The sequence below is a fragment of the Aotus nancymaae genome, unplaced genomic scaffold (genome assembly GCF_030222135.1).
Source record: "Aotus nancymaae isolate 86718 unplaced genomic scaffold, 86718_ANA_hifiasm-v0.15.2.pri h1tg000016l, whole genome shotgun sequence".
Classification (NCBI taxonomy): Eukaryota; Metazoa; Chordata; class Mammalia; order Primates; family Aotidae; genus Aotus; species Aotus nancymaae.
The window spans coordinates 30,450,112-30,476,095 of NW_026988428.1; the positions used below are offsets into that span (position 1 = coordinate 30,450,112).

At 38.3% G+C, this 25,984-nt stretch overlaps 1 protein-coding gene across 1 annotated transcript in view; it reads right to left on the reverse strand.

Moving 5' to 3' along the window:
- Positions 1-25,984, reverse strand: part of KCNMB4 (potassium calcium-activated channel subfamily M regulatory beta subunit 4) — a 70,528-nt gene that overhangs the window by 31,536 nt on the left and 13,008 nt on the right. The window contains exon 2 of the mRNA XM_012441243.3: positions 1,886-2,013. Within this exon, the coding sequence (XP_012296666.3) occupies positions 1,886-2,013 (128 nt within the window). The remainder of the gene's footprint in view (positions 1-1,885; positions 2,014-25,984) is intronic.

Genomic DNA, 25,984 nt, shown 5'->3' on the forward strand with positions numbered 1-25,984 from the left:
TTTGAGTCAAAATTCTGATTACCTGCAACAAATCACATCTCAACTGATACATAACTAAATCAAAATTTGGGGATCAAGGAAGGTAGCCCAGAGAAGTTGATATCTGAGGAATTTCCAGTATGGCCACCAAGAAGCATGAGAAGGGAGATGAGGTTGGAAAAGTGACAGTCTGAGATGAGATCTTGAGAAACCCTGTATCCTGTGGTAAATTAAATGTGGTGACAAACGTTTTGCAGTTCCTCCTATCAAGAGGCAAAGCCTACTTCAGCACCTCATGAAGCTGGTTTCATGACTTGCTTTGACCAACAGAATGTGTCAGAAGTGATATTATTCAAATTGCAGAGCTGAGGTCTGCCTCTCTTGAAATGCTGTCTGAGGCTGCCACCTTGTAAGGAAGGCAATCTTGCCTACTGAAGAATGAGAGGCCAGGTGGTAAGGATACTGAGAGGCCCCAGCTGACAGCCAGCACTGACTGCTAGGCATATGAGGGATGGAGGAGGCCATCTTGGACCACACAGCTATTTCAGCCATCATCCAACTGCAGATGAACACAGCCAACCCACAGAATCATAAAAAATAATGTGTTATTGCTGTAGTAAGCCACCACGTTTAGGGTGGTTTGTTACGTAGCAATAGGTATCTGACATAGGCCATGCCAAGATGTTTGAGCTTTATTCTGAAAACTGTGCAGAGTAACCTGATTAGACTCATGTGTTAGAAAGATTATCTTGGCAGTACTATGGAGAGTGGCTTGGAGTGGGTCCACGGTGAAGGCAGAAGACTTGTTAGAAGACTATTGCATTAATGGAGCTGAGAAACCTGGATGCAAATTAAGACAGTGAGAGTCGGGAGGCAGAGAGGAGTCATAATAAAGGTAAAAATCAACATGATGGGTTGGACACAGTGGCTTATGCCTATAATCCCAGCACTTTGTGAGGCTGAGGCAGGCAGATCACTTGAGGCCAGGAGTTAGATACCAGCCTGGTCAACAACATGGTGAAATCCTGTCTCTACTAAAAGTATAAGAATTAGCTGGGCGTGGTGATGCATGCTTGTAGTCCCAGCTACTCAGGAGGCTGAGGTAGGAGAATCACGTGAACCTGGGAAGCATAGGCTGCAATGAACTGAGATCTCGCCACTGCACTCCAGCCTGGGCGACAGAGTGAGACTCTGTCTAAAAACAAACAAACAAACAAACAAAAATCCATGATGGTGACATAGGGAAAAAGTGAACTAAGGATTGCTCAAAGGTTTCTGGATTGGGTAAATGAGTGAATGGTCATGCCATTTTCTAAGACAGAGATTATGGGAGGAAGTGAAGTTCGCACTAACCCTGGAACATCCAAGTGGAGATGTACGGCAAGGAGTTGTGAATACTCAATAAATGTTAGATGAATAAACTGCTGATTAATCTGATCAGGTACCAAAGTGTTCTAGTCCAAGAAACCATTTTTACATGGTTTATATGGTATAAACTGAGTAATCCCTAAGTCAAGTAAGGTTTTAATGGTGTGAACTCTTGTTATTGACACTTCATCAGAATAGAAAGGAAAATGAAAGGAAAGATTTGATGCAGTTTAAAAGTGCTGACAAATCTGCACATTGTTTAGCTCACAAGCATCAATCTGTAATTCTTAGGGAATGCAAAGTAATGTTCCTACCTAAAGGCACTATCATTCTGTAGTGTATTCAGAGGGTAAGATGTACAACACAAGTCTTCCTCTCTGTCCTGCAGATTCTTTACATGCATTTCCGTAACTACATGCTAGGAAGAGTTGAGACTATCTCCATGCTGTCAAGTGGGCACATAATCTATGATATATCAGTGTAATAAGTTGCAGATACTACAAACAATTTTAATATGTACATGCAAATATTGACTTACCTTTGATGTTGATTAAAATAGCAAATAAATGGCTGGGAACCAATCTCATCTTTCCAGTACTGTTGCCAATTCATGACACTTTCCAAATTCTTCTGATTCTCTCTCTTACAGGGAGGGATATAGGAGCACTAACAAAATAGAATAGAGAAAGTAAACCTATTATTTTATGGAATATTAAAATATAGTCTTTTTTTTTTTTTTTTTGAGAGGGAGTCTTGCTCTGTTGCCAGGCTGGAGTGCAGTGGCGAGATCTCGGTTCACTGCAACCTCCACCTCCCAGGTTCAAGCGATTCCCCTGCCTCAGCCTCCTGAGTGGCTGGGACTACAGGTGCGTGCCACCATGCCTGGCTAACTTTTTGTGTTTTAGTAGAGATGGGGTTTCGCCATGTTGGCCAGGATGGTCTCTATCTCCTGATCTCGTGATCTGCCCACCTTGGTCACCCAAAGTGCTGGGATTACAGGCATGAGCCACCACACCTGGCTGAAATATAGTCATTTTTTATAGAAAGATGGCATTATACAGACAATAAGTCTAATTTAGAACCTGCCTAATTTTTAAATACAACCAAACTGAAATTGCTAAACTATATTTCAAATTTCCAATTTGGCACAAGGACAGAAAATATTCCAAATACAAAAATACAGCAAAAAATAAGCTTCAGCCATTTTGATATAAGTGTATTTTATAAACAAAAAGTTACAATGTAATAGCAAATTAAAAGTATAATATGCTCTCTCTCTCTTTTGGGGGCCTGCCCGACAACAGAGGGAGGCAAAAATAAGTTTATTTTTATTCCCAATTCCTATCTATGAACCTTGACGTTTCCTTCTTTTACCTGTAACTAATAAATCAAGCACACAGCTCTTCTCAGGATGCTGTTCCAAACTGCTGAAACTCGTTTTCTTTTCTTACATTCTCGTGGACAACAAAATCAGTGGAAATTTTCCTTTCAAATACATAATCAATGTATTTTGTTAACCAATGTCTTTTCCTAGCCATGTCTCTGACAAAGTAGTTCTCTTAAAGGGGCTCTATTATTCTAAGCAATATAGGTTAAGCAGAATCAGACAACTGTTCTTAAGTCCAGATGTTAAAATCAACTCTTGGCATTCTAATCCATTTTCTGGAATTCAGCTTTTTACATTGATGATGAAAATGATGCCAGCTTCTATTTATTGAGTGTTTACAATACAGAAGACATTGTAATAAATGATTAACAGGACTTAACTTGTATAGTTTTTACAACCTTATAATTATTTCCATTTTACAGATGCAGACATTGAGATTTTCATAAGCTCTACACCAGAATCAGATTCTGGGGTCTTATCACATTCTACTCTTAGGTATTTTACTAAGGCATCTAATATTAAGGAGCAGGGAAAAACCAAACCAAACGCAACATAAGCTTTATAGTATAATTTCAGTCACATTGTTTAATTTACAGTGTGCAGTTTTTCAACACCTTCTCATTATTTTCTGGTAAAACTGAAATGTTTTATCACGATGCACAAAGCTCTTCATGATCTGGTCCCTGCCTGTCCTCACCCTCATTTAATTCTGAGATGTAGCCATATGGATGTTCTTGCTCTCCAAATCTGCCACGTGCTGTCAACCTACTTGCTTGGCACTGGCTGTTCTCTCTCCTTTTAATGCCCTTTGTTCCTAAATCTCCCTTTTTAAAGATTCGAGTTTGGTGTTACCTATTTGAGGGAGCATTCTTTTTCTTCCACCACAGTTAAGTGCCCCTCATTTGTGCTGCCATGGGACTCACGCCACGTGATATCACAGCTGGAAACACACAGTATCATACTTGTCTGTTTTATGTCAGCCTTCCCAATTTGCTGGCGAGGTGAGAACGAGAACTGTTTTTCTGTCTTTTCTATATTTTCACACTAATGACTATGTCTGCTAACGGTGAAATTGCAAAAATGTTGATTGAATTAGTTAATAACACGGATACAATTTTATTCAAGATTATATTTTTTCACAGTGTTTAAACATTTTTAAAATATATAAACACATTATAAATTTTAGTAAATTTGGTTACTGTCTATTATATATAACACATTCACAACATGTTATGCAAATGTTATTTTAATGACTGAATCATTGAATGTTTATCTTCTGCACATATAGTTCTATTTCTATTAATAACGGTAATATAAACCTAAAAATGTCTATGAAATATGGATTCTGAGTTCTTCCAAAGCAGCAGTTGGGCTTGGAAGCAATGGAGACCATTAGAGAGGGCTCCAGTCCTATTATCAGTTAGGTGTTAGCCCTTGGGTAAATTACTTCCCTTTTCTGGACTTCATATTTTCAAATATGCAAAATCTCCAAAATAATTTCTAGCTCTACATATCTATGATTCTATTCTTGGAGGTACACCAAGAAAGAACCCAGCAGAAGGCAGGACTACAAACACTGTCACAGTATTTTTCCCAGAAGAGATCCTGCCCACTGGGGAGATGGCTGGGAACCCTGACTAAGCCAGCATTCCAGTCAGCAAAGAGGAGGAGTGTGGTAGGTCCTTCCATAGGGGCCAGTGCTTTACATTAGAAAAATGTTCAAAAGAGGACCATGATTTTCCTATTGCTTACTTTCTCTAAGGTGTTGAATATTTTGTTTCCTTCTAGTAAAATGTATTTTTTTTCTACATTACAGTCAATTAGTTTATAAAGTGTAAGTAGGTGCCAAGTTATTGTGCTCTTCTAGGAAGGAGAAATTTCCCAATTTGGAGGTAGAAACTGTGAAGTGTGAAAGCCGAAAAATTCATCAGAGCCCTTTTGGCAATGGGTATACTTGACACAAGAGATATACTAAGTGCATTAGAAAACAATTAACAACCCAATGTAATCAAAACAGATTTTAAATATTTGTAAGTTAACTCGGTTTGAATTCTTTGCTATTTAGTTTTTTGGGGAGAAATGGGTTTAAAATAAATGTCTTTCTTTTTTTTTTTTTTTTGGGACGGAGTTTAGCTCTTGTTACCCAGGCTGGAGTGCAATGGCGCGATCTCGGCTCATCACAACCTCCGCCTCCTGGGTTCAGGCAATTCTCCTGCCTCAGCCTCCTGAGTAGCTGGGATTACAGGTGTGCGCCACCGTGCCCAGCTAATTTTTTGTATTTTTAGTACAGACAGGATTTCACCATGTTGACCAGGATGGTCTCGATCTCTTGATCTCGTGATCCACCTGCCTCGGCCTCCCAAAGTGCTGGGAGGAAAGTACTTTTTTACACTAGAGAAAAGAATCTGAGATCAAAATTTGAGTATTCTTTTTATGTACTGAATTCTTTCCAAAAAGTGATACAGATTAAGTGATCAGTAATTATAATACTCTAGGAACTTTTTAAAAAGTGATAAAGTGATCAGTAATTATAATACTCTAGGAACCTTTTAAAACTAATATTGCCTGGAAATAATTTTTTTTTTTTAAGAGACAGGGTCTTGCTCTGTGACCCAGGCTTGAGTGCTGTGGCGAGATCATAGCTAACTGCAGCCTTGAACTCTTAGGGCTCAAGTGATCCTCCTGCCTAGCCTCTTGAGTAGCTGGGACTACTAGGCACACTCCACCACACCCAACTAATCTTTTGTAGAGAAGGTGTCTGTCTCCTTTTGTTGTCCAGGCTGGTCTCAAACTCCTGGGCTCAACGGTCCCACCCGGCCTCTTGGAGTGCTAGGATTACAGGCATGAACCATCACACCTAGTCTAAAAAACTAAACTTTTTAAGGCAAACATCAAATTCTTAAAAATCGTTATGGCTCTATTTCCTTAAATCTTTATTCTTCAGTTACTGTGAAGCCTAACTCAGATCCTCCCTAGATTCCTTCTCAGTTCACTTAGTGGATTATTGTAGATTGTCAGAACTTTTACATAAGTTAGAAATGATCAAACCAGGGTTCTAGAAAAAGAACTCGAGAATTCAATCATATAAATGACTTTTGTTTCTAGGTTGTTCAAGCCTGGTGGTTTTCCAGGCTTCATAATAGTTCCACTATGAATGTCTCTCATTTGGGGAGGACCACAAATAACAACCTACATGGAACATCATCATCACAGCTAACACTTATTGACTATATGTCAAGTGCTATATTAATTCAAACAAGCAAATATTATAATTACCTCCATTTTTGGATGAGAAAACTGAGGGACAGAGGGATTTAAGAAAACTTTCTTGGCTGGATGGCATGGCTCACGCCTATAATCCCAACACTTTGGGAGGTTGAAGCGGACAGATCGCTTGAGGTCAGGAGTTTGAGACCAGCCTGGCCAACATGGTGAAACCCCATCTCCACTGAAAATACAAAAATTACCAAGGTGTGGTGGCACACACCTGTAATCTCAGCTACTCAGGAGACTGAGGTACCAAAATCACTTGAACCCGGTGGTGGAGGCTGCAGTGAGCTGAGACTTTGACACCTGCACTCCAGCCTGGGTGACAGAGTGAGACTCTGTCTTAAAAAAAAGAAAGAAAGAAAAAGAAAACTTTCTCAAGGTCCCAATGGCAAATGGAAAAGCTGGGATTCAGACTGCAGAGGGGTCCTAACTACTGCTTTCCATATCTCCATCTTTAGGGATTCCTAGTCTTCTCTCTTTGGAGCTCCTGATTTGGGATAAGGAAATCTCTTGCCCTCTGCATCCCTCTCTTGGAGAACCAGTGTAATCTTTTTATTGGAATGGAATTGGTATAGTCCTCCTGAGAGCTGATGGGTTAAGGCAAGTCTGTTGCAGTCCTTTGTTTTCCTGGTACATCCTCAAAGAAATGCACTGTAAATCTTTGCTTGTTCCCTCCTGTCTCAATTTGGCTTCAGGGTTGGTTTCTGGTGCCATGGATGCAATTTCACTTAGAATTTATAGATACAATGCCTTTGGTCATGGAGAACAATAGCATTTCCTTAGAGAAATTTCTTCATATAGTTCTGAACTATTTTGTTTTTCATTTGCAAAGGCAGCATTTTCAGACTTCCAATATCATTACCGCACAAATAACCTTCACTAGGGCCCATGTTGTTTACTGCCTGAACTTAGATGAAATAACTTTCTTTAAAAAAGATTTTAGAAAAAGATTTTTTGACTTTGCATTCATGAACAAAGTTCGTGAAACTGAGTGGGTTATCCTGAGTAAAATAACAAAGTCTTCCAATAAGTTTATTAAGAAAAGACACCATCATCACACGACATGGAATTTTTGATTACGTACTTATTATTACTTAGTTTTCCATTATTTTGTGTTAGGGTTTATCAAGATTTATAATAGCTTTTTTTTTTCAGTCTACCACAAAGGGATTTATATTTTAATAGAATTGTTCTTGAGTAGGTTCTTTGTGTAAGTGTCTTGAGAGGATTGCATTTCAATCATTTGGGCAGAGTAGGCAGAATTAACTTTCTTCTGTTACTGAGTCATTTAAAGATTATTGCATAAATCTTGTGATCTACGTAGTTAAATATTAGGGACTGGGTTCTATGTTAGGGATTATTTAAGAAACAGAAATGAGGAAATTTGTTTCCCCAGTTTCTTTCTTGACTTCATTTGGTTAGGGAGGGTAGTGCTGAAAGACATAATACTAGAATGCATGTAGCCGATTAAATAATTTCCAAACAAATTTGGTTAGAAAATGAATTCTTATAACATTACCTACTGGAACACAGGTTTAATTATATTTTCTATCATAATCCCTCATTTTCTGAACTCCTGTAAGAAATATCCATCAGTTATGATTGTAATTTTGGTGATACTTTTGACAATATGAACATACAATCAGAAAAGCACTGAAATAAAAAGTATAACTGAGCCATGTATAAACTCTATAATGGTCAGGTACAGTGGCTCAAGCCTGTAATCCCAACATGTTGGGAAGATGAGGCAGGGTGATCACTTGAGCTCAGGAGTTCAAGACCAGATTGGGCAATGAAGGGAGATCCCATCTCTATAAATATTAAATTAATTAGCCAGGCATGGTAGTGCACACCTGTAGTCACAGCTACTCAAAAGGCTGAAGTGGGAGGATTGCTTGAGACCAGGAAGTCAGGGCTGTAGTGAGCCGTCACGCCACTGTACTCCAGCCTGGGAAACAGAGCGAGAGCCTATCTCAAAAATAAATAAACAAATTCCATAATGTTTCAAATGTTGTGCATGTATATATGCATGGGTGGACACACAGACATACATACAGAGTCCTTATGAATGTAGGTTAATTGAACAAACACATATGAAATTATACGTCAGCTAGAAAACTAAATTCTAGGGCAGGTGGTCTGGAATGTATATCCATATCTGAAAGCTAAATAAATGAAATCTTATGGAAGAATTCAGTCAAATAAATCAAATAAATACATTAGAAAATGTAAAAGGCAAGGTTAACTAGGAACAGGAGAAGCTAAAATGTGCTCTTAGGAGAGAGTAGGCTGGGCAGAAAGAGTGGTGCCCAGCCTAGAGCAGAGATGGTCAAAGTCTGTTCCACAGATCACTTGAACTGCTTGTCAAAAAGATCCACCCTCCTGAAAGTGTCATTCATTAAGACTAGGAATCTGCATTTTTAACAGCTCTCCTGTCTTGGAATGACAGATTTTTAGAATTGATAATTTATGCAATAAACTATTCTTGACTGTCGAGTACTGGATAGAAAACAAAGATTAGATATTACTCACTCCTTTCTCCCTCTCTCTCCCTCTCCACCTCCCCCGAAGCAAGCAGAGTAGTAATAGTAGCATATTTACAAAGTGCTTTGTGACTACAAAAGAAGACATGAATATTTTGGCCTCCAGAGTATAAGAGAAGGCTTCACAGAAGAGATGACTTTTGATTCGTGTCTTTATGGTTGAACAGGAATTTGCTTGTCAGAGAATGGGTTGGGAAGGTGACATCCCAAGAAGAAATGGAATGTACAGACACTGTGTACAGATGTTCCAGTAAGACTGAGTCATCTAATGTGCTTGGAGGATAAGGGGCATAGGAGATGGTGTTGGAAAATGCCCAAATTATCTGACCTACTATTCACTGAAGAATTGCTCCTCTCTCCTTAAATGCTTCTGCAAAAAAATTGCTCACTACCTCCTGGAGCATATATCCACCTTTCAATGCATAGCTTTTTTAGTTAGAATTTACTATGGTATGTTGATGTAACATCTGGATTTTTATAATTTAATAATATTCACTTCTGCATTCAGGCAGACTGCTAAGGTTGGTTATATTACTAAGACTGAAAAGTCTGGCATGGCATTCCATCTTCAAAATGGTTCATTTAGTTTTGGAATTAGAAAATAAAAACATGGCCAGGAGCGGTGGCTCACACCTGTAATTCCAGCACTTTGAGAGGCTGAGGTGGGTGAATCATGAGGTCAGGCGTTTAAGACCAGCCTGGCCAAGATAGTGAAACCCCATCTCTACTAAAACTACAAAAATTAGCCAGGCGCGGTGGCAGGCCCCTGTAATCCCAGCTACTCAGGAGGCTGAGGAAGGAGAATCGCTTGAACCGGAGCAGCAGAGGTTGCAGTGTGCTGAGATTGCACCACTGCACTCCAGCCTGGGAGACAGAGTGAGACTCTGTCTCAAAAACAAAACAAACAAACGAAAAAGAAAACACACTGTCTTTGCCAAAAATAGAAGTTGAATCTAAATAGAGGTAATCACACCAAAACAAGAAATTTTAATCTGGAAAAAGTTCAATAGTTATTAATAATTATTACAGGCATGACAGTGCCTATAAATATTTGTTTAATGACTTATGATCATCATTTAAAATCCTTGAGGAGATGGTCAATACCTTTTTTTTAAAGTTTTTTTATTATACTATAAGTTCTGGGATACATGTGCAGAACACGCAGGTTTGTTACATAGGTATACACGTACCATGGTGGTTTGCTGCACCCATCAACCTGTCATTTACATTAAGTATTTTTCCTAATGCTATTTCTCCCATAGATCCCCACCCCACAACAGGCCCCAGTGTATTATATTCCCCTCCCTATGTCCATGTGTTCCCATTGTTCAATTTCCACTTATGAGTGAGAACAAGCGGTGTTTGGTTTTTCGTTCCTGTGCTAGTTTGCTGAGAATGATGGTTTCCAGCTTCATCCATGTCCCTGAAAAGGACACAATCTCATCTTTTTTATGGCTGCATAGTATTCCATGGTATATATGTGCCACATTTTCTTTATCCAGTTTATCACTGATGAGCATTTGAGTTGGTTCCAAGTCTTTGCTATTGTTAACAGTGCTGCAATAAACATACATGTGCATGCATCTTTATAGTAGAATGATTTATAATCCTTTGGGTATACCCAGTAATTGGATTGCTGAGTCAAATGGGATTTCTGGTTCTAGATCCTTGAGGAATTGCCACACTGTCTTCCACAGTGGTTGAACTAATTTACACTCCCACCAACAGTGTAAAAGCACTCTTATTTCTCCACATCCTCTCCAGCATCTGTTGTTTCCTGACTTTTTAATGACTGCCATTCTAACTGGTGTGAGACGGTATCTCATTGTGGTTTTGATTTGCATTTCTCTAATAAAGATGGTCAATACTCTTATGAGACTGAAATGAAATAAAACGTTCTTAAATGTTCATGCATACATTCAGATGGGCTTCACTGATGGCATTACTTGTGGCTATACTGTGTACTATAAGGTACACAAATTCAAAGTGTATATGTATGGGTATATATTCAATGAAATATTACAACCATCATTTCTGCATGAAGGGGATCAACAAACCCTGTCCATGTTAAGTCCTCTAGAACCAGTATGGCGATGATAAAAAATTGGTGCTTCCTATTTGTAGCAGAATCTATTTTGTAAAGAGAGCTGCATTAATATATATCCCTTTCCACACATTTTTACAATGTGATGTTGGCACTCCTTGACTGAGAGGTGGGGGTCTATCTTCTCTTCCTTAGCAAGTAAATGGACCTGTGATTACAGCAATGATTCAGTGTGACTTTCAGGTTAGATCAGAAAAGGTGATAAAGCTCCTGCTTGCATCACTCTCTTGAGAATGCTGGTCCTTGGTCTCCAGACAGTATTCTACAAAGAAGCCCAAACTAGCCCATACAGTGAGATCACATGAGAGGCCTATGTGGAGAGGAACTGAGGTCCTCAGGCAACATCCAGGATCAACTGCCTGATACGTAAGTAAATGAGCCTGCCGATGACTCCAGCCACCAGCCATTAAATTTTCCAAATTGGACCTTTGATATCATAGATTAGAGAGAAACTATATTCTTTTCTGTGCCCTGTCTAATTTTTTGACCCACAGAATTTGTGAATATAGGATTGGCATGGTAGCTCTCACCTGTAATCCCAGAGCCTTAGGAGGCCAAGGCAGGAGGAATGCTTGAACCCAGGAGTTCAAGACTATAGGGCAACATAGCAAGACTCTCTGGTTACAGAACATTTTTTTAAAAAATTAGCTGGGTGTACTGGTATATGCCTTAGTCCTAGCTAGTTAGGAGACTGAGAGGTGAGGACAGCTTGAGCCCTGGAGTTTGAGGTTACAGTGAACTATGATTTTGCCACTGTACTCCAGTCCGGGTGATCTAATAATAACAATAAATGAATAAATTAAATAATTTGTGAATGTAATAAAAATGATTTGAGCCACAGGGATCTTTGACAACGACTAAGAGATTATAGGACATCTAGGATTAAAATAAGTGGACAACCTTCTAAGGGTCTTCTTGATTTACATACCTGAAAATACTTGAGTTTTGATGGAATGAAGTCTGTGAGTCACTGTGATGTACGGCAGGACTCCTCAGCCAATCCCAGGCCCAGAGCTCCTCAGAGGAAGGGTTGGGGGCTGGTTATACTGAAAGACCTTGCAATAGCACCTCAAGTTGTACCTGCTGAAAATCTCCTAGCCTTTCCCAGCAGAATATGCTGACATGTAGCAGAGTAACTGTATAGAGTGGAAAGGGCAGACATTCAGAATATTGTCGAACACTGGCTCTATGCTAACTCTAATCCCTGGGGGCTCCAAATATACCTGTGCTTAGAATGAGAGCTCATGGGGGTCAGGGGAAAATGAAGTTTTAGCCCAAGTTAGTGTCACAGTAGGCCCAGGGAGTCCATGAACTCTCTTATAGATTGTTCCTACAGATTCTGAAAGTATAGCTTTTTCATATTTTGGAGGAAACACATACTGACATTTAGGATTGCTTCTCTGATCCCTATATTGAGTAACCCAGAACCTCAGCTTTCAGTGGCAGCCAGAGCAGGAAAACCTTCTCTAGGATACAGAGCAGGAAACTGTCTCAATTCATCTCTATGGCTCAGTGGCTCCAATAATAAACAAGAGTCTGCGACAGATTAGGGGATATATGGACCCCAGAGAGAGCCCTGATGGTATAAAGCAAATGTATGCTTTCTTTGGCAAATGACTATTCTCCTTTTGAGAAACCAGTGGTTTGTTACTGGGTCTCAGTAGGGTCTGAATGTCTGAACATGCAACATCAAGTTACCATTTTACCCACTGTATGCTGGGCTATTTTGACTCAAAGCAGGACTTGTTGGCAAATAAGTTTCAGAAGCAGATGGCTCACATTCCCAAGGCACCTTCTCTTTTTATACTACCAACTGCCCCAACTTGTGCTAATATGCAGTTGTTAATCTAGGTCTGTTTTCTTCATACTGGGATGTAGAGACCCGAAAGAATACTCTGCAGTATGCCAGGAGGTACTTAAAGCCTATGATCAGTTTTGATTGATGATCCAATTTGAGCTCATTGAGCATAACTTTGGTCAGAACACCTGATTGTTTATTTCTCTTGAAAGAAATGATGGAGGTACAGTCTTACAATATTTTATGGACACTGGTTAACAAATAATTCAAGTAACATGATTTACAGTGTGTTAAATCCTCAGAAACAGAACTCTGATCTACACATAGATCTACAAATTCTATTTCTTAGTCACTCATTCTCAGAACTCTATTTGAGGATGTCCTCCACCAAAACAAAGGAATAAATTAAGAAAGGAAGGTGTAGGATCAAGAAAACAAGGTACTCAATAAAGGATAGATGCAGCAGGCCTAAAGTGCAACCAGTTCAGTACGGGAAGTAGGCAGATGGGGTCCAGCAACGGTGTCCCAAGAAATTTTTATTATTTATTTTTTGACACAGGGTCTCACTCTGTCACCCAGGCTGGAGTGCACTGGTGTGATCTTGGCTCACTGCAGCCTTAACTCACAGGCTCAAGTGATCCTTCTGCCTCAGCCCCCCAAGTAGCTGGGACTACAGGCACATGCCACCACGTCCAGCTAATTTTAGTATTTTTTGTAGAGACGGGTTCTCACTATGTTGCCCAGGCTGGTCTCAAACTCCTGGGCTCAAGGGATCTGCCCACCTCGGCACCGCAAAGTGCTGGGATTACAGTAGTGAGCCACCATGCCTGGCCAAGAAATTTTTAAAAAGAGAGAGAAATGTGGAACTAAATCACTACCTATTGAGAATGGCCATATGAAAAACAGTATACAAATGGGTTTTACAATTCTGCAGGAGAATTTTGGAAAAATAAGAAAAAGGTACACAGGAAAGTAAGAAAATAAAAAAGGAGGATGATTCTTAGCTTAAGGAAAATAAAAAGTTATAGAAGTGAACAGTACTTTACATAGTTAAAATAAGTTGAGCACTCAATATTAACTTACCCCAAAATTATGATAGAATCATATTTATTTAAAGAATAAAGAGGAAAATAGGGTAGAATGGTGTGGTATAAGAAAGCTAAATCCCTATAATCCATCATAGTCAGTAAACAGTATCTCAGCTGTATACATCAGAAAACCTATTGTTTAGAAACATGGAGGTAAATACCAGAAAAAAAAAAACACCTAAAAATAGTTAACAGTTATCTCTGGGTGGCACAAGGATTTGGAGCAGTGGAGTACTACCCCTTACCCTCAAATAAAAGTATAGTGCAATTTGATTTTCAAAACTATGTTCATAATAACAAAAGCAAACATTCACTGAAGGCTTATCAAATATGCAAGGAACTATCCTAGGTGCTTTCCACATATTAACTCATTATTTCTCGTAACCCAAGGAGACAGGTACTATTATATTATAATCCTCATTTTACAGGTAAGGGAACTGAGGCACAGAGTGGTCAAATAGCATCTGAAGTCACAGTGCTATTTTAATTAAAAATTAATAATCAAGACATACAAACGGAAAACAGGCATATGAAAAGGTACTCAGTATCATTGATCAGACAAATGCAAATCAAAGCTACAATGATATATCATCATCATCTCACTCTAGTTAAAATGGCTTTTAACCAAAAGACAGGCAATAACAAATGCTGGCAAGGATGTGGAGAAAAGGGAACCCTTGTGCACTGGTTGGTGGGAATGTAAATTAGTATAAGCACTAAGGGGAACAGTTTGGAGAACTAATCTGGAGAACAGTTTAGTTACTCAAAGAACTAAAAATTCAGCTACCATTCGATTCAGCAATCCCACTGCTGGGTATATACCCAAAAGAAAAGAAATCAGTATATCAAAGAGACGTCTGCACTCCTGTGTTCGTTGCAGCACTGTTTACAATAGGCAAGATTTGGAAGCAACCTACGTGTCCATCAACAGATGAATGGATTAAAAAAATGAGGTACATATATGCAGTGGAGTACTATTGAGCTATAAAAAAGAATAAGATCCCGTCATTTGCAACATCATGGACGGAACATTAAGTTAAGTGAAATAAGCAAGGCATAGAAAGACAATGATCACACGTTCTCACTTATTTGAGAGATCTAAAAATCAAAACAATTGAACTCATAGACGGAGAGAATAGAAGGATGGTTACTAGAAGCTAGGAAGGGTAGTAGAGGGCTGTGGGGGAGGTGGGAATGGTTAATGAGTACAAAAAAATAAAAAGAATAAGACCTACTATTTGATAGCACAGTACAGTGATTACAGTCAATAATAACTTAATTGTACATTTCAAAATAACTTGAAGAGTATAACTGGATTGTTTGTAACTCAAAGGATAAATGTTTGAGGGGATAGATTCCCCATTCTCCATGATGTGCTTATGTCACATTGCATACCTGCATCAGAACTCATCTCATGTACCCCATAAACATATATATATCTACTATGTATCAACAAAAATTAAAACAATTTTTAAAAAAATGCCAGGCACAGTAGCTCATGACTGTAAGTCCCAGCACTTTGGGAGGCCAATGGGGGTGAATCACTTGAGGTCAGGAGTTTGACCAACATGGTGAAACTCAGCCTCTACCAAAACTACAAAATTAGCTGGGCATGGTGCTACATGCCTGTAATCCCAGCTACTTGGGAGGCTGAGGCAGGAGAATTGCTTGAAGACAGGAAATGGAGGTTGCAGCAAGCTGAGACTGTGCCACCACACTTCAACCTGGGCAACAAGAGAAAAACTCCAATGCACACACACACACGCATACTGAAAAAAAAATTGAAAAAAACAAAGAAGTGAGTCACAAATGAAGAAATAAAATGGCCCACAAACACGTGATGAAATGTTCATAAAATTAGATACCAAAGGTGCTGGCAAAATTAAACTGCTAAAAATGAAAAATCATAGCCCATATCCTGTGCACACAAGTATCTACAAAAATAGGCTCTCAAACACACAGCTGTTGGAATTATACATTTTTATTACTTATTTAGTATAATTTGGAAATATATGATAAAAGCTTAAGAAAGCAATAAACTTTGTTCCCCTCCAAAAAAATTAATAAAATAAAGCATAATAGACACACACAAGGTAGAAATGCAAACAGTGGGAAACGTTTCAAAATGAAATGTCTCCCTCTGACTGACCCTTACCCCAGTTATGCTTAAGTCATTGCGCATTCTTCTAGATAATCTCTTAACGAGAATGGCAGCACACTCCTCTGTGTATGCTTTGTTCTTTCACTGACCAAAATATCTTAGTGCTCTCATGTCTGCAGACAGAGGTTTCATTCTTTTGCATACTCACTGCATAGTTGTGCCAAAATTCATTAGAGCACCAATTGGTCCTCTAATGAAAAACATTATAGCAGTTTCTAGTCTTGTGCAATTACCAACAAAAGAGCAACAAACTTCCTTGTACCAGCATCTATGCAAACATGTGAGAACAAGAATAAAAGCTGGCATATAGTTTCAAAAAATGTAATTATGGTATTCCAAAGAAACTGTATGAATTGCCCTTCCACCAGAAGTTAATGAGAGCACCTTTCCCCATCTCCTTAAAAAAAAGAAAAACATGGTCCAAATTAAACTTTTCTGATGGTGAAAGATGGAGCTTCCTATTTTAATGTACATTTTTAAGCGAGCATTTCTTTTCTGCAAACTGACCACCCATGATCTTTACCTATCTTGGTCATTTTTTCACTAATGTTTAAGAGTCTTTATATAGGGGGCCGGGCGCGGTGGCTCAAGCCTGTAATCCCAGCACTTTGGGAGGCCGAGGCGGGTGGATCACGAGGTCAAGAGATGGAGACCATCCTGGTCAACATGGTGAAACCCCGTCTCTACTAAAAATACAAAAAATTAGCTGGACATGGTGGCGCGTGCCTGTAATCCCAGCTACTCGGGAGGCTGAGGCAGGAGAATTGCCTGAACCCAGGAGGCGGAGGTTGCAGTGAGCCGAGATCGCGCCATTGCACTCCAGCCTGGGTAACAAGAGCGAAACTCCGTCTCAAAACAAAAAAACAAAAAAAAAAGAAAAGAGTCTTTATATAGTACTATAAAAAAAATTGTCACAATCCCAATTTCCCTCCTCATTTTTCCTGTCTTTATTTAATTTATGGTACATCTGCTACATTAAAAATGTAATTTTTATGAAATCAATCTGTGAAAATTTATATAAGACCCACTTCGAAGACACACCCATTATCTATAAAGACATATATTGTAATCTCTGAAACAAGATCTCCACTATCACATTGTCTCAGACTTACAACATGAGATATGACTGTCTGAAAAAGGTTTTTAGAAAATGGAAACAAGCAAAAATAAAATTTAGAAACCCATGATACTTCCATCACTAAGATTAGTATTGTTATTTCATTTTGGATTTTAAGTAAATATTCTTAAGAGAAGCTGTCCTATATAATTTTCTTTTTCTTTTTTTTCTTTTTTCTTTTCTTTTTTTTTTTTTTTTGAGAAGCAGTCTCGCTCTGTCACCAGGTTGGAGTGCAGAGGCACAATCTCGGCTCACTGCAAACTCCACCTCCTGGGTTCAAGTGATTCTCCTGCCTCAGCCTCCCGAGTAGCTGGGACTATAGGCAAGTGCCACCACACCCAGCTAATTTTTGTAGTTTTAGTAGAGATGTGGTTTTTACCATTTTGGCCAGGATGGGCTCAATCTCTTGATCTCATGATCCGCCCTCCTTGGTCTCCCAAAGTACTGGGATTACAGGCATGAGCCACTCACTGCACCTGGCCAGGAAGCTGTCCTATAATTTTCATTTGTTGTATATATGTTATTACAGGTTTTGTTTCAATGTACTCGTAAAATTATAAAAATAATTTGGAAGTTTTCCTTATTTCTTTGTCCTCTGGCATAGTTTAAAGTAGGATTAAAGTTATCTGTTTTCATAGAGATGACCTGGAAACATTTACGGTTGTAGTTCTTTGACAGTTTTCTCCATTTCCTCTATGGTAATTGGTCTACATTTCAGAAATTTCTACTAGATTGTTTTATTTAGGAAGTTCATATTATCCTAGAGAATCATCATCTCATCCTATGAGTTCAAATTTATTGGCACAGAATTGATCAAAGTATTCACTTAAAGTTCATTTAACTTTTCCTGTATTTGTGGTTATTTCCTCATTTCTGTTTCTGATTTTGTATTTTTGAAGAACATTTATTTGGCGATTAAACTTGCTGAGGATTCATAACTGAATTTATCTTCCCAAAAATAAGACAATTCTGCACTCATTGAATATGCTCAGCATATCTTCAATGGGAATTTTAAAACCAAGAAAAATTTCAAGGCCATACATTTGTGCTGTTAATTTTCTAACCAACTCTTACGCAAAAATCAAACAAATGTTCATTAAAAAACACTGAAGGGAAAGATGTTTGACATTAACCAGAAGAAAATATTCAGTACATCACGAGGATATGGGAGATAAGGCTAGATGAAAGACAGCTCAACAGATTGAGGAGGTAGACTCGATCTCAAATCTAAGAGTAAATGCACCCATCACAACACTGTGTGATGTCCTCCAGAGACTGCACCAGAAAGAAAGCTCCAACCCAGCATGGGTTTTGTTTATCACTGACTGTACTCACAGCACTTAGGATAGTGCCTGTAACGTGGCCTATACTCAATAAACATTTGTTGAACTAACAATTCTAAAACTTGTGACAAAGTCCCTAAACTTTGTCCTCATCTGTAAAATTCTCCCTGTTTGACACATCAGTAACTACAAATACAAAAACCAACATGTATTTATTCTAGAAACATTTATCAATAATATTTGCATTATATATGTCATCTATAGTCCTCAGCTTGTGAAGCTTTCTCGATCAAGAGGTTAAGTGACTGACCTTTAGATGTTCACCTTTAAAGGAGCAAGCATCATCTAGATTCAGTCACATGAGCCTTTTTTTTTTTTTTTTTTTTTGAGACAGGGTCTCACCCTGTTGCTTAGGCTGAAATACAGTGGCAGTCATAGCTCATTGTAACCTTATACTCCCGGGCTCAAGTGATCCTACCATCTTGCTAGGACTACAGGTGTGTACCACCATGCCTGGCTAATTAAAAAAAAAATTTGTTTTTAGAGTTTCACGATGTTGTCCAGGTTGGTCTCCAACTCCTCTCCTCAAGTTATCTTTTCACATTGCTTCTGAAAGTGTTGGAATTACAGGCATGAGCCACTACACCTAGCCTGGCCTTTTCCATTACAACAGGTAGCTTCTCAAATGTCTATGTGCCCAGCTCTGTCTTAGACCTCTGGTAGTAAAGCCTGAGATGTTCCCCCAATGGGGACTGTGAGAAAGGCCTTTTTAGTCATTCATTATTGTGGTGACTTAAGTTGGGATGGGAGAAACAGCACGGTTTTGTAAGAAGGTAGTTTTATCTTCAATATATCAATCCTCTCCGTTGTAATATTTAGTCTCTGTGTTTCGCAGAGCATTTATTTTAAAGTAACCGTTCTGGGTTTTCTCTCATAAAAACAAGCCATCTTTATTGGAGAAATTTAGAAGCTACTGTTGGTCAAAAATAGTATTAATGGTGTGTATTTTTCCATATTCCATTTATCTTTGATATTTGTGTATAGTCTTTTTTCATATAAAAATTTTAAATTTACATGAACACAATAGGGTCTTGCAGATGTAATTAGTTAAGATAAGGTTACAGCAGATTAGAGTAGGCCCAAAATTCAATGACTGGTGTTTTTTGTTTGTCTGTTTTGAAACAGAGTCTCGTCCTGTCACCCAGGCTGGAGTGCAGTCGCATGATCTCAGCTCACTGCAAGCTCCACACCCACCCCCGCCCCCGCCCGGGTTCAAGCCATTCTCCTGTCTCAGCCTCTTGAGTAGCTGGGATTACAGGCGCATGCCACCAAGCCCAGGTAATTTTTATGTTTTTAGTAGAGACAAGGTTTCACCATGTTGACCTGGCTGATCTAAAACTCCTGGCCTCAAGTGATCCACCCTCCTTGGCCTCCCAAAGTGCTGGGATTACAGGTGTGAGCCACCGCACCTGGCTGTACTGGCGTTTTTATAAGAGAAAGAAGAGAGGGATACGGAGACACACACAGAGGGAAGAAGGCCAAGTGAACATAGAGGCAGCAATTGGAGTGATGCACTGCAGGCCAAGGAATGGCAAGGATTCCAAGCAACAACCAACCCTAGGAAGAGGCAAGGAAGGGTGTTTTTCTAGAGCTTTCAGGGGAGCATGGACCTGTTTGATTTTGGACTTAAAGCCTTCAGAACTGTGAACAAATAAATCTCTGTTGGGTTAAGCCACCCAATTAGTAGTACTTTGTTATGGCAGCCCTAAGAACCGAACACACGTATTTTTCAGGATCTCGATATGCATTTCCAATTTGACATGCAATTGCTCCTGCAATATGTTGCCACCAGCCATGCACAAGAATGCCCACATCTCCATATTGTTACCAATGTAATATGTGCCAACTTGATAGGCAGAAAAGGTATCTCAACATTGCATTAATATTTCTTTTTTCCCTTTATCTTTATTAAAATATACTTGACAAATAAAAATTATACATATCTAAGGTATATAAAGTGATGTTTTCATGTATGTGTACTTTCTGAAATAACTGCCACAATCTAATTAACACATCTATCACCTTACATAGTTATGATTTGATTAGTACAGTCTTGTGCTGAATAATGACATTTCAGTCAATGATGGACTGCATATAGATGGCTGTCTCATGAGATAATTCTGTATTTTCACTGTACCTTTTCTATGTTTAGATACACAAATATTTACCATTGTGTTACAATTGCCTACAGTATTCAGTACAGTCACATGTACAGGTTTGTAGCCTAGGAGCAACAGGCTATACCATATAGCCTGACTGTGTAGTAGGCTATACTATCTAGGTTTCGTGTAAGTACACTCTATGATGTTCGCAGGACAAAATCACCTTAGACAATTAACGACTGTATTTTTTTGATTATTAGTGAGATAACACATATTTTTCATGTTTTTATTTGTAATTCTTCAATTACATGCATGTTCATGCCTAGTATTTTACTGAAGAGATGGTCTTTTATTGCTAAGAGTTCTTTGTATGTTTACTTTTGAATCATTTTTCTACCATGTTACAAACATTTGCCCAAATTTATCATTTTTCCTTCAATTTTGATGTTTAAAAAATATGTGTCAGTATTTCTTTACTATGTCATTAAATAAAATAATGTATTCCTTTATGATTTCTGCCCTTGCTACTATGTTTAGAAAAGCTTTGCTCACCCCCTATATATAATATTAATGTATAAAATATGTATAAATATCTACCCAAATTTTATTTAGTACTTTCATAATTTATTTTTGTACCTTTAAAATTTTATTCCATCAAAACTAAAATTTTAATTAAATTTATATTTTTAACTATTTTCCAAATAATTTTTTGATAATTCCTAATATTTTCCTAACAAGTTTTTTATTTAGAAAATTAATATTTTTAAATCTACTTCTAAAAAATAACAGGCAGTTTTAACATCACTTACTGAATAATACATTGCTTTGTAAGTTATTTGAAATGCCAAAATTTGCAAAGCAATCATTCATTATTATTTTTAGGGCAAGAGATTTATTGAAATATAAGTCACATACCATCCAATTCACCCATTTAAAGTGTACAATTTAATGTTTTTTAGTAGATTGCACAGAGGTATGCAACAATCATCACAATCAATTTTAGAATGTTTTCATCACACCAAAAAGACCCTTGTACCCTTTAGCTGTCATTCCCAATCCTCCTATGCCTTCTAGCTTTAGGCAACCACTAATCTACTTTCAATCTCTATAGATTTCCTTCCTTATTCTGGACATTTCACGTAAATGGATTCATATAACATGGCCACTTTTTTGTGGCTGGCTTCCTATCCTTACCATATTTTCAAAGTTCATCCATATTGTATTAAGATTTCATTCTTTTTATAGCCAAGTAATTTTCCATTGTATGGATTAGGATATTTCATTTATCCATTTATCCATTGATGGACGTTTGGTTTGTTTCCACCTTTCAGCTGTTATGAATAACGCTGCTATGAAGAGTCATGTACAAAGTTTCTGCACGGACATGTTTCCATTTCTCTTGGGTATTTAACTAGCAAAAAGTTGCTGGGTCATATGGTAACTGTTTAACTTTTTGAGGAATTGTTCCCAAGTGGCTGTATCTTTTTCATTCTTACATTCTTGTATGAGGATTCCAATTTATTCACACTTTTGACAACACTTCTTATTGTCATTTTTATAGGCATTCTACTGTATCCACAGTGGTATCTCATTGCGGTTTTGATGGGCATTTCCCTAATGACTAAAAATGTCAAACATTTTTTCATGTGTTCATTGGCCATCTGTATACCTTCTTTGGAAAAATAACTATTCACATCCTTTGCCCACTTTTGAATTGGATTATTTGTCTTGTTGAGTTGTAAGAACTCTTTATATTTTCTTGGTACTAGACCCTTATCAGATATATTATTTGCAAATATTTTCTTTTATGGTTGTCTTTTCATTTTATTCATGGTGCTTCAAGTACAAAAGTTTCTAATATTAATTAAGTCCAGTTTATCTATTTGTCCTTTAATTGCTTATGCTTTTGGTATCATATTCAAGCATTAAAGTTTTAGCACTTACATTTAGGTCTCTGATCCATTATTTTAATGTGCAATCAGAGTTCAACTTCATTCCTTTGCATGTAGATATTCAGTTGTTCTAGCACCAGTGGTTGAAAAGTCTGTTCCTTCCCTATTGAATGCTCTTGACGCTCTTGTCAAAAATCTGTCCACAATGTATAGCTTTCTTCTGGACTCTCAGTTCTATTCCATAGGTTGGTAGGTCCATCCTTATTCTGTATCACACAGTCCTGAGTACTGTAGCTTTGTTGTATAGGCGTACTTCGTTTTACTGCACTTTGCTTTATTACATTTTGCAGATATTGCATTCTTTTACAAATGGAAGGTTTGTGGCAACCCTGAGAACAAGTCCATTGGAACCATTTTTTTTCCCAACAGCAGGCACTCACTTCATGTCTCTGTGCTACATTTTGGTAATTCTCACAGTATTTCAAACTTTTTCATGACTATTATATCTGCTGTGGTGATCTATGATCAGTAATCTTTGATGTTACTATTATAATTGCTTTGGGGATGCCATAAACCATGCCCATATGAGGGCAAAGTTAATCGATGAATGGGTGAGTGTTGTAAGTGCTCCACCAACCACCTGTTCCCTCATCTCTCTACCTCTCTGGGGGCCTCTCTATTCCTGAAACAAAACAATATTGAAATTAGGCCAATTAATATCTCTACAATGGCCTCTAAATGTTCAAGTGAAAGGAAGAGTCATCATCCCTCACTCTATATTAAAAACTAGAAATGATTAAGCTTAGTGAGGAAGACACATCAAAAGCTAAGACAGGCTGAAAGGTAGGCCACTTCTACCAGACAGCCAAGTTGGAATGCAGAGAAAAAGTTTCTGCAAAAAAATTCAAAGTGCTACTCTAGTGAACATATGAATGACAAGAAAGTGAAACAGATTTACTGCTAATATGCAGAAAGGTTTAGGAGTCTGCATAGAGGATCAAACCGGCCACACCGTTTCTTTAAGCCAAAGCCCAATCCAGAGCAATGCTCTAACTCTCTTTAATTTTATGAAGGCTGACAGAAGTGAGGAAACTACAGAAGAAAAGTTTGAAGCTGGCCGAGGTTGGTTCATGAGGTTTAAGAAAAGAAGCCATTTTCATAACATAAAAGTGCAAAATAGGCCGGGCGTGGTGGCTCATGTCTGTAATTTCAGCACTTTGAAGGGAGAGGACGGCAGATTGCTTGAGCAAATTCAAGACTAGCCTTGGCAACATGACCAAAGCTCACCTCTAAAAAAATACAAACATTAGCTGGGTGTGGTGGACTGTACTTGTAATTCCAGCTACTTTGGAGGCTGAGGTGGAAGGATGGCTTGAGCTTGGGGTGGAGTTGTAGTGAGCTAATATCACACCACTACATTCCAGCCTAGATGACAGAGCCAGACCTTGTCTCAAAAAGAAAAAAAAAGAGCAAAGTGAAGCAGCAAGTGCTCATATAGAAGCTGCAAGTTATCTAGAAGATCTAGCTAAGATAATTTATAAAGGTGGCTACACTAAACAACAGATTTTCAACATGGATGAAACAGCCGTCTATTGGAAGAAGATCTAGGACTTTGATAGCTAGAAAGTCCTGGCTTCAAAGCTTCAAAGAACAGGTTGACTTGTTAGGGGCTAGTGCAGCTGGTGACTTTAAGTTGAAGCCAATGCTTATTTACCATTCCAAAAATCCTAGGGCCCTTAAAATTTACGCTAAGTCTACTCTGCCTGTGCTTTAGAAATGAAACAAGAAAGCCTGGATGATAGGACATCAGTTTACAGCATGGTTTACTGAATATTTAAAGCCCACTGTTGAGACCTACTGTTCAGAAAAAAAACCTCCTTTCAAAATATTACTGCTCATTGACAGTGCACCTCATCAACGAAGAGCTCTGATGGAGAGGTACAAGGCGGTTAATGTTGTTTTCATGCCTGCTAACATGACGTCCATTCTGGAGCCTATGGATCAAGGAGTAAGTTTAACTTTCATGTCTTATTATTTAAAAAATACACTTTAGGCTGGGTGCAGTGGCTCACACCTAAAATCCCAGCACTTTGGGAGGCTGAGAAGGGTGAGGCATTTGAGGTCAGGAGTTCAAGACCAGCCTGGCCAACATACTGAAACCCAATCTCTACTAAAATATAAAAATTAGCTGGGTGTGGTGGCATGCACTTGTAGTCCCAGCTACTCAGGAGGCTGAGGCAGGAGAATCACTTGAACCCAGGAGGTGGAGGGTGCAGTGAGCTGAGATTATGCCATTACACTCCAGCCTGGGTAACAGAGTGAGACTCCATCTCAAAAATAAATAAATAAAATTTTTAAAACACTTCATAAAGCTATAGCTACCATCAATAGTAATTCCTCTGATGGATCTGGGCAAAGTAAATGAAAAAATTTCTGGAAGGGATTCAACACTTTGATGCCATTATGAACATTAGCAAATCATGAAAGGAGGTTAAAATATCAACATTATAGGAGTTTGGAAGAAGTTGATTCCAACCCTCATGGACAATTTGTGGTGTTAAAGACATCAATGGAGAAAGTAATTGCAGATGTGGTGGAAATAGGAAAGAGCTAGAATTAGAAGTGGAGCTTGAAGGCCGGGCATGGTGGCTCATGCTTGTAATCCTAGCACTTTGGGAGGCCAAGGCAGGCAGATAATTTGAGGTCAGGAGTTTGAGACCAGCCTGACCAACATGATGAAACCCTGTCTCTACTAAAAATACAAAAAAAAAAAAAAAAAATAGCTGGACGTGGTGGTACATGCCTATAATCTCAACTACTCTGGAGGCTGAGGCAGGAGAATCACTTGAACTCACAGGTGGAGGTTGCAGTGAGCCGAGACTGCACCACTGCACTCCAGCCTGGGCAACAGGGCGAGACTCCTTCTTCTGGAGCGGGGAAGCAGAGCTTGAAGATATTCTACTAGAATTAGAAGTATAGCTTGAATTGCTGCTATTCTACTAGTACTAGAATTAGAAGTATAGCTTGAATTGCTGTAATCTCATAATGAAAACTGAACAAGTGAGGCTTCATTTGGATGAGCAAAGAAAGTGGTTTCTTGAGATAGACTCCACTTCTGGTGAAGATGCTGTGAACATTGTTGAAATGACAACAATGAACCTAGGTATTACCTAAACTGAGTTGATAAAGCAGTGGAAGGATTTGAGAGGACTGATTCCAATTTTGAAAGAAGTTCTGTGAGTAAAATGCTATTAAATACCACCAAATGCAACAGAAGAATATTTTGTGGAAGAGTCAATTGATGCAGGAAACTTCACTGTCTTATTTTAAGTAATTTCCACAGCCACCCCAATCTTCAGCAACTACCACCCTGATTAGTCAGCAGCCATCAACATCAAGGCAAGAACTTCCACCAGCAAAATGATTATGACCTTCTAGAGGCTCAGATGACCATTAGCATCTTAGTAATAAAACATTTTCAAACTAAGGTATGTACATGTTTAAGACATAACGGTACTGTACATTAATATAGTACAGTGTAAATGTAATTTTTATATGTACAAAAAATTTGTGTGACTCTTTTATTGTAATATTGGCTTTATTGAAGCGGTCTGGAACCAAATCTGCAATATTTACAGCGTATCTCAGGAAATGTGAACCTTTCCATTTTGTTCTCTTTTTTCAAGATGGTTTTGTTTATTATGGTTCTCTTGCATTTCCACATGAATTTTAGAATCAGCTTGTCAATATATGCAAAAAGAAAAAAAAATCCAGCTGGGGTTTTGCTAGAGATTGTAATGAATCTGTAGATCAACTTGAGGAATACTGCTAT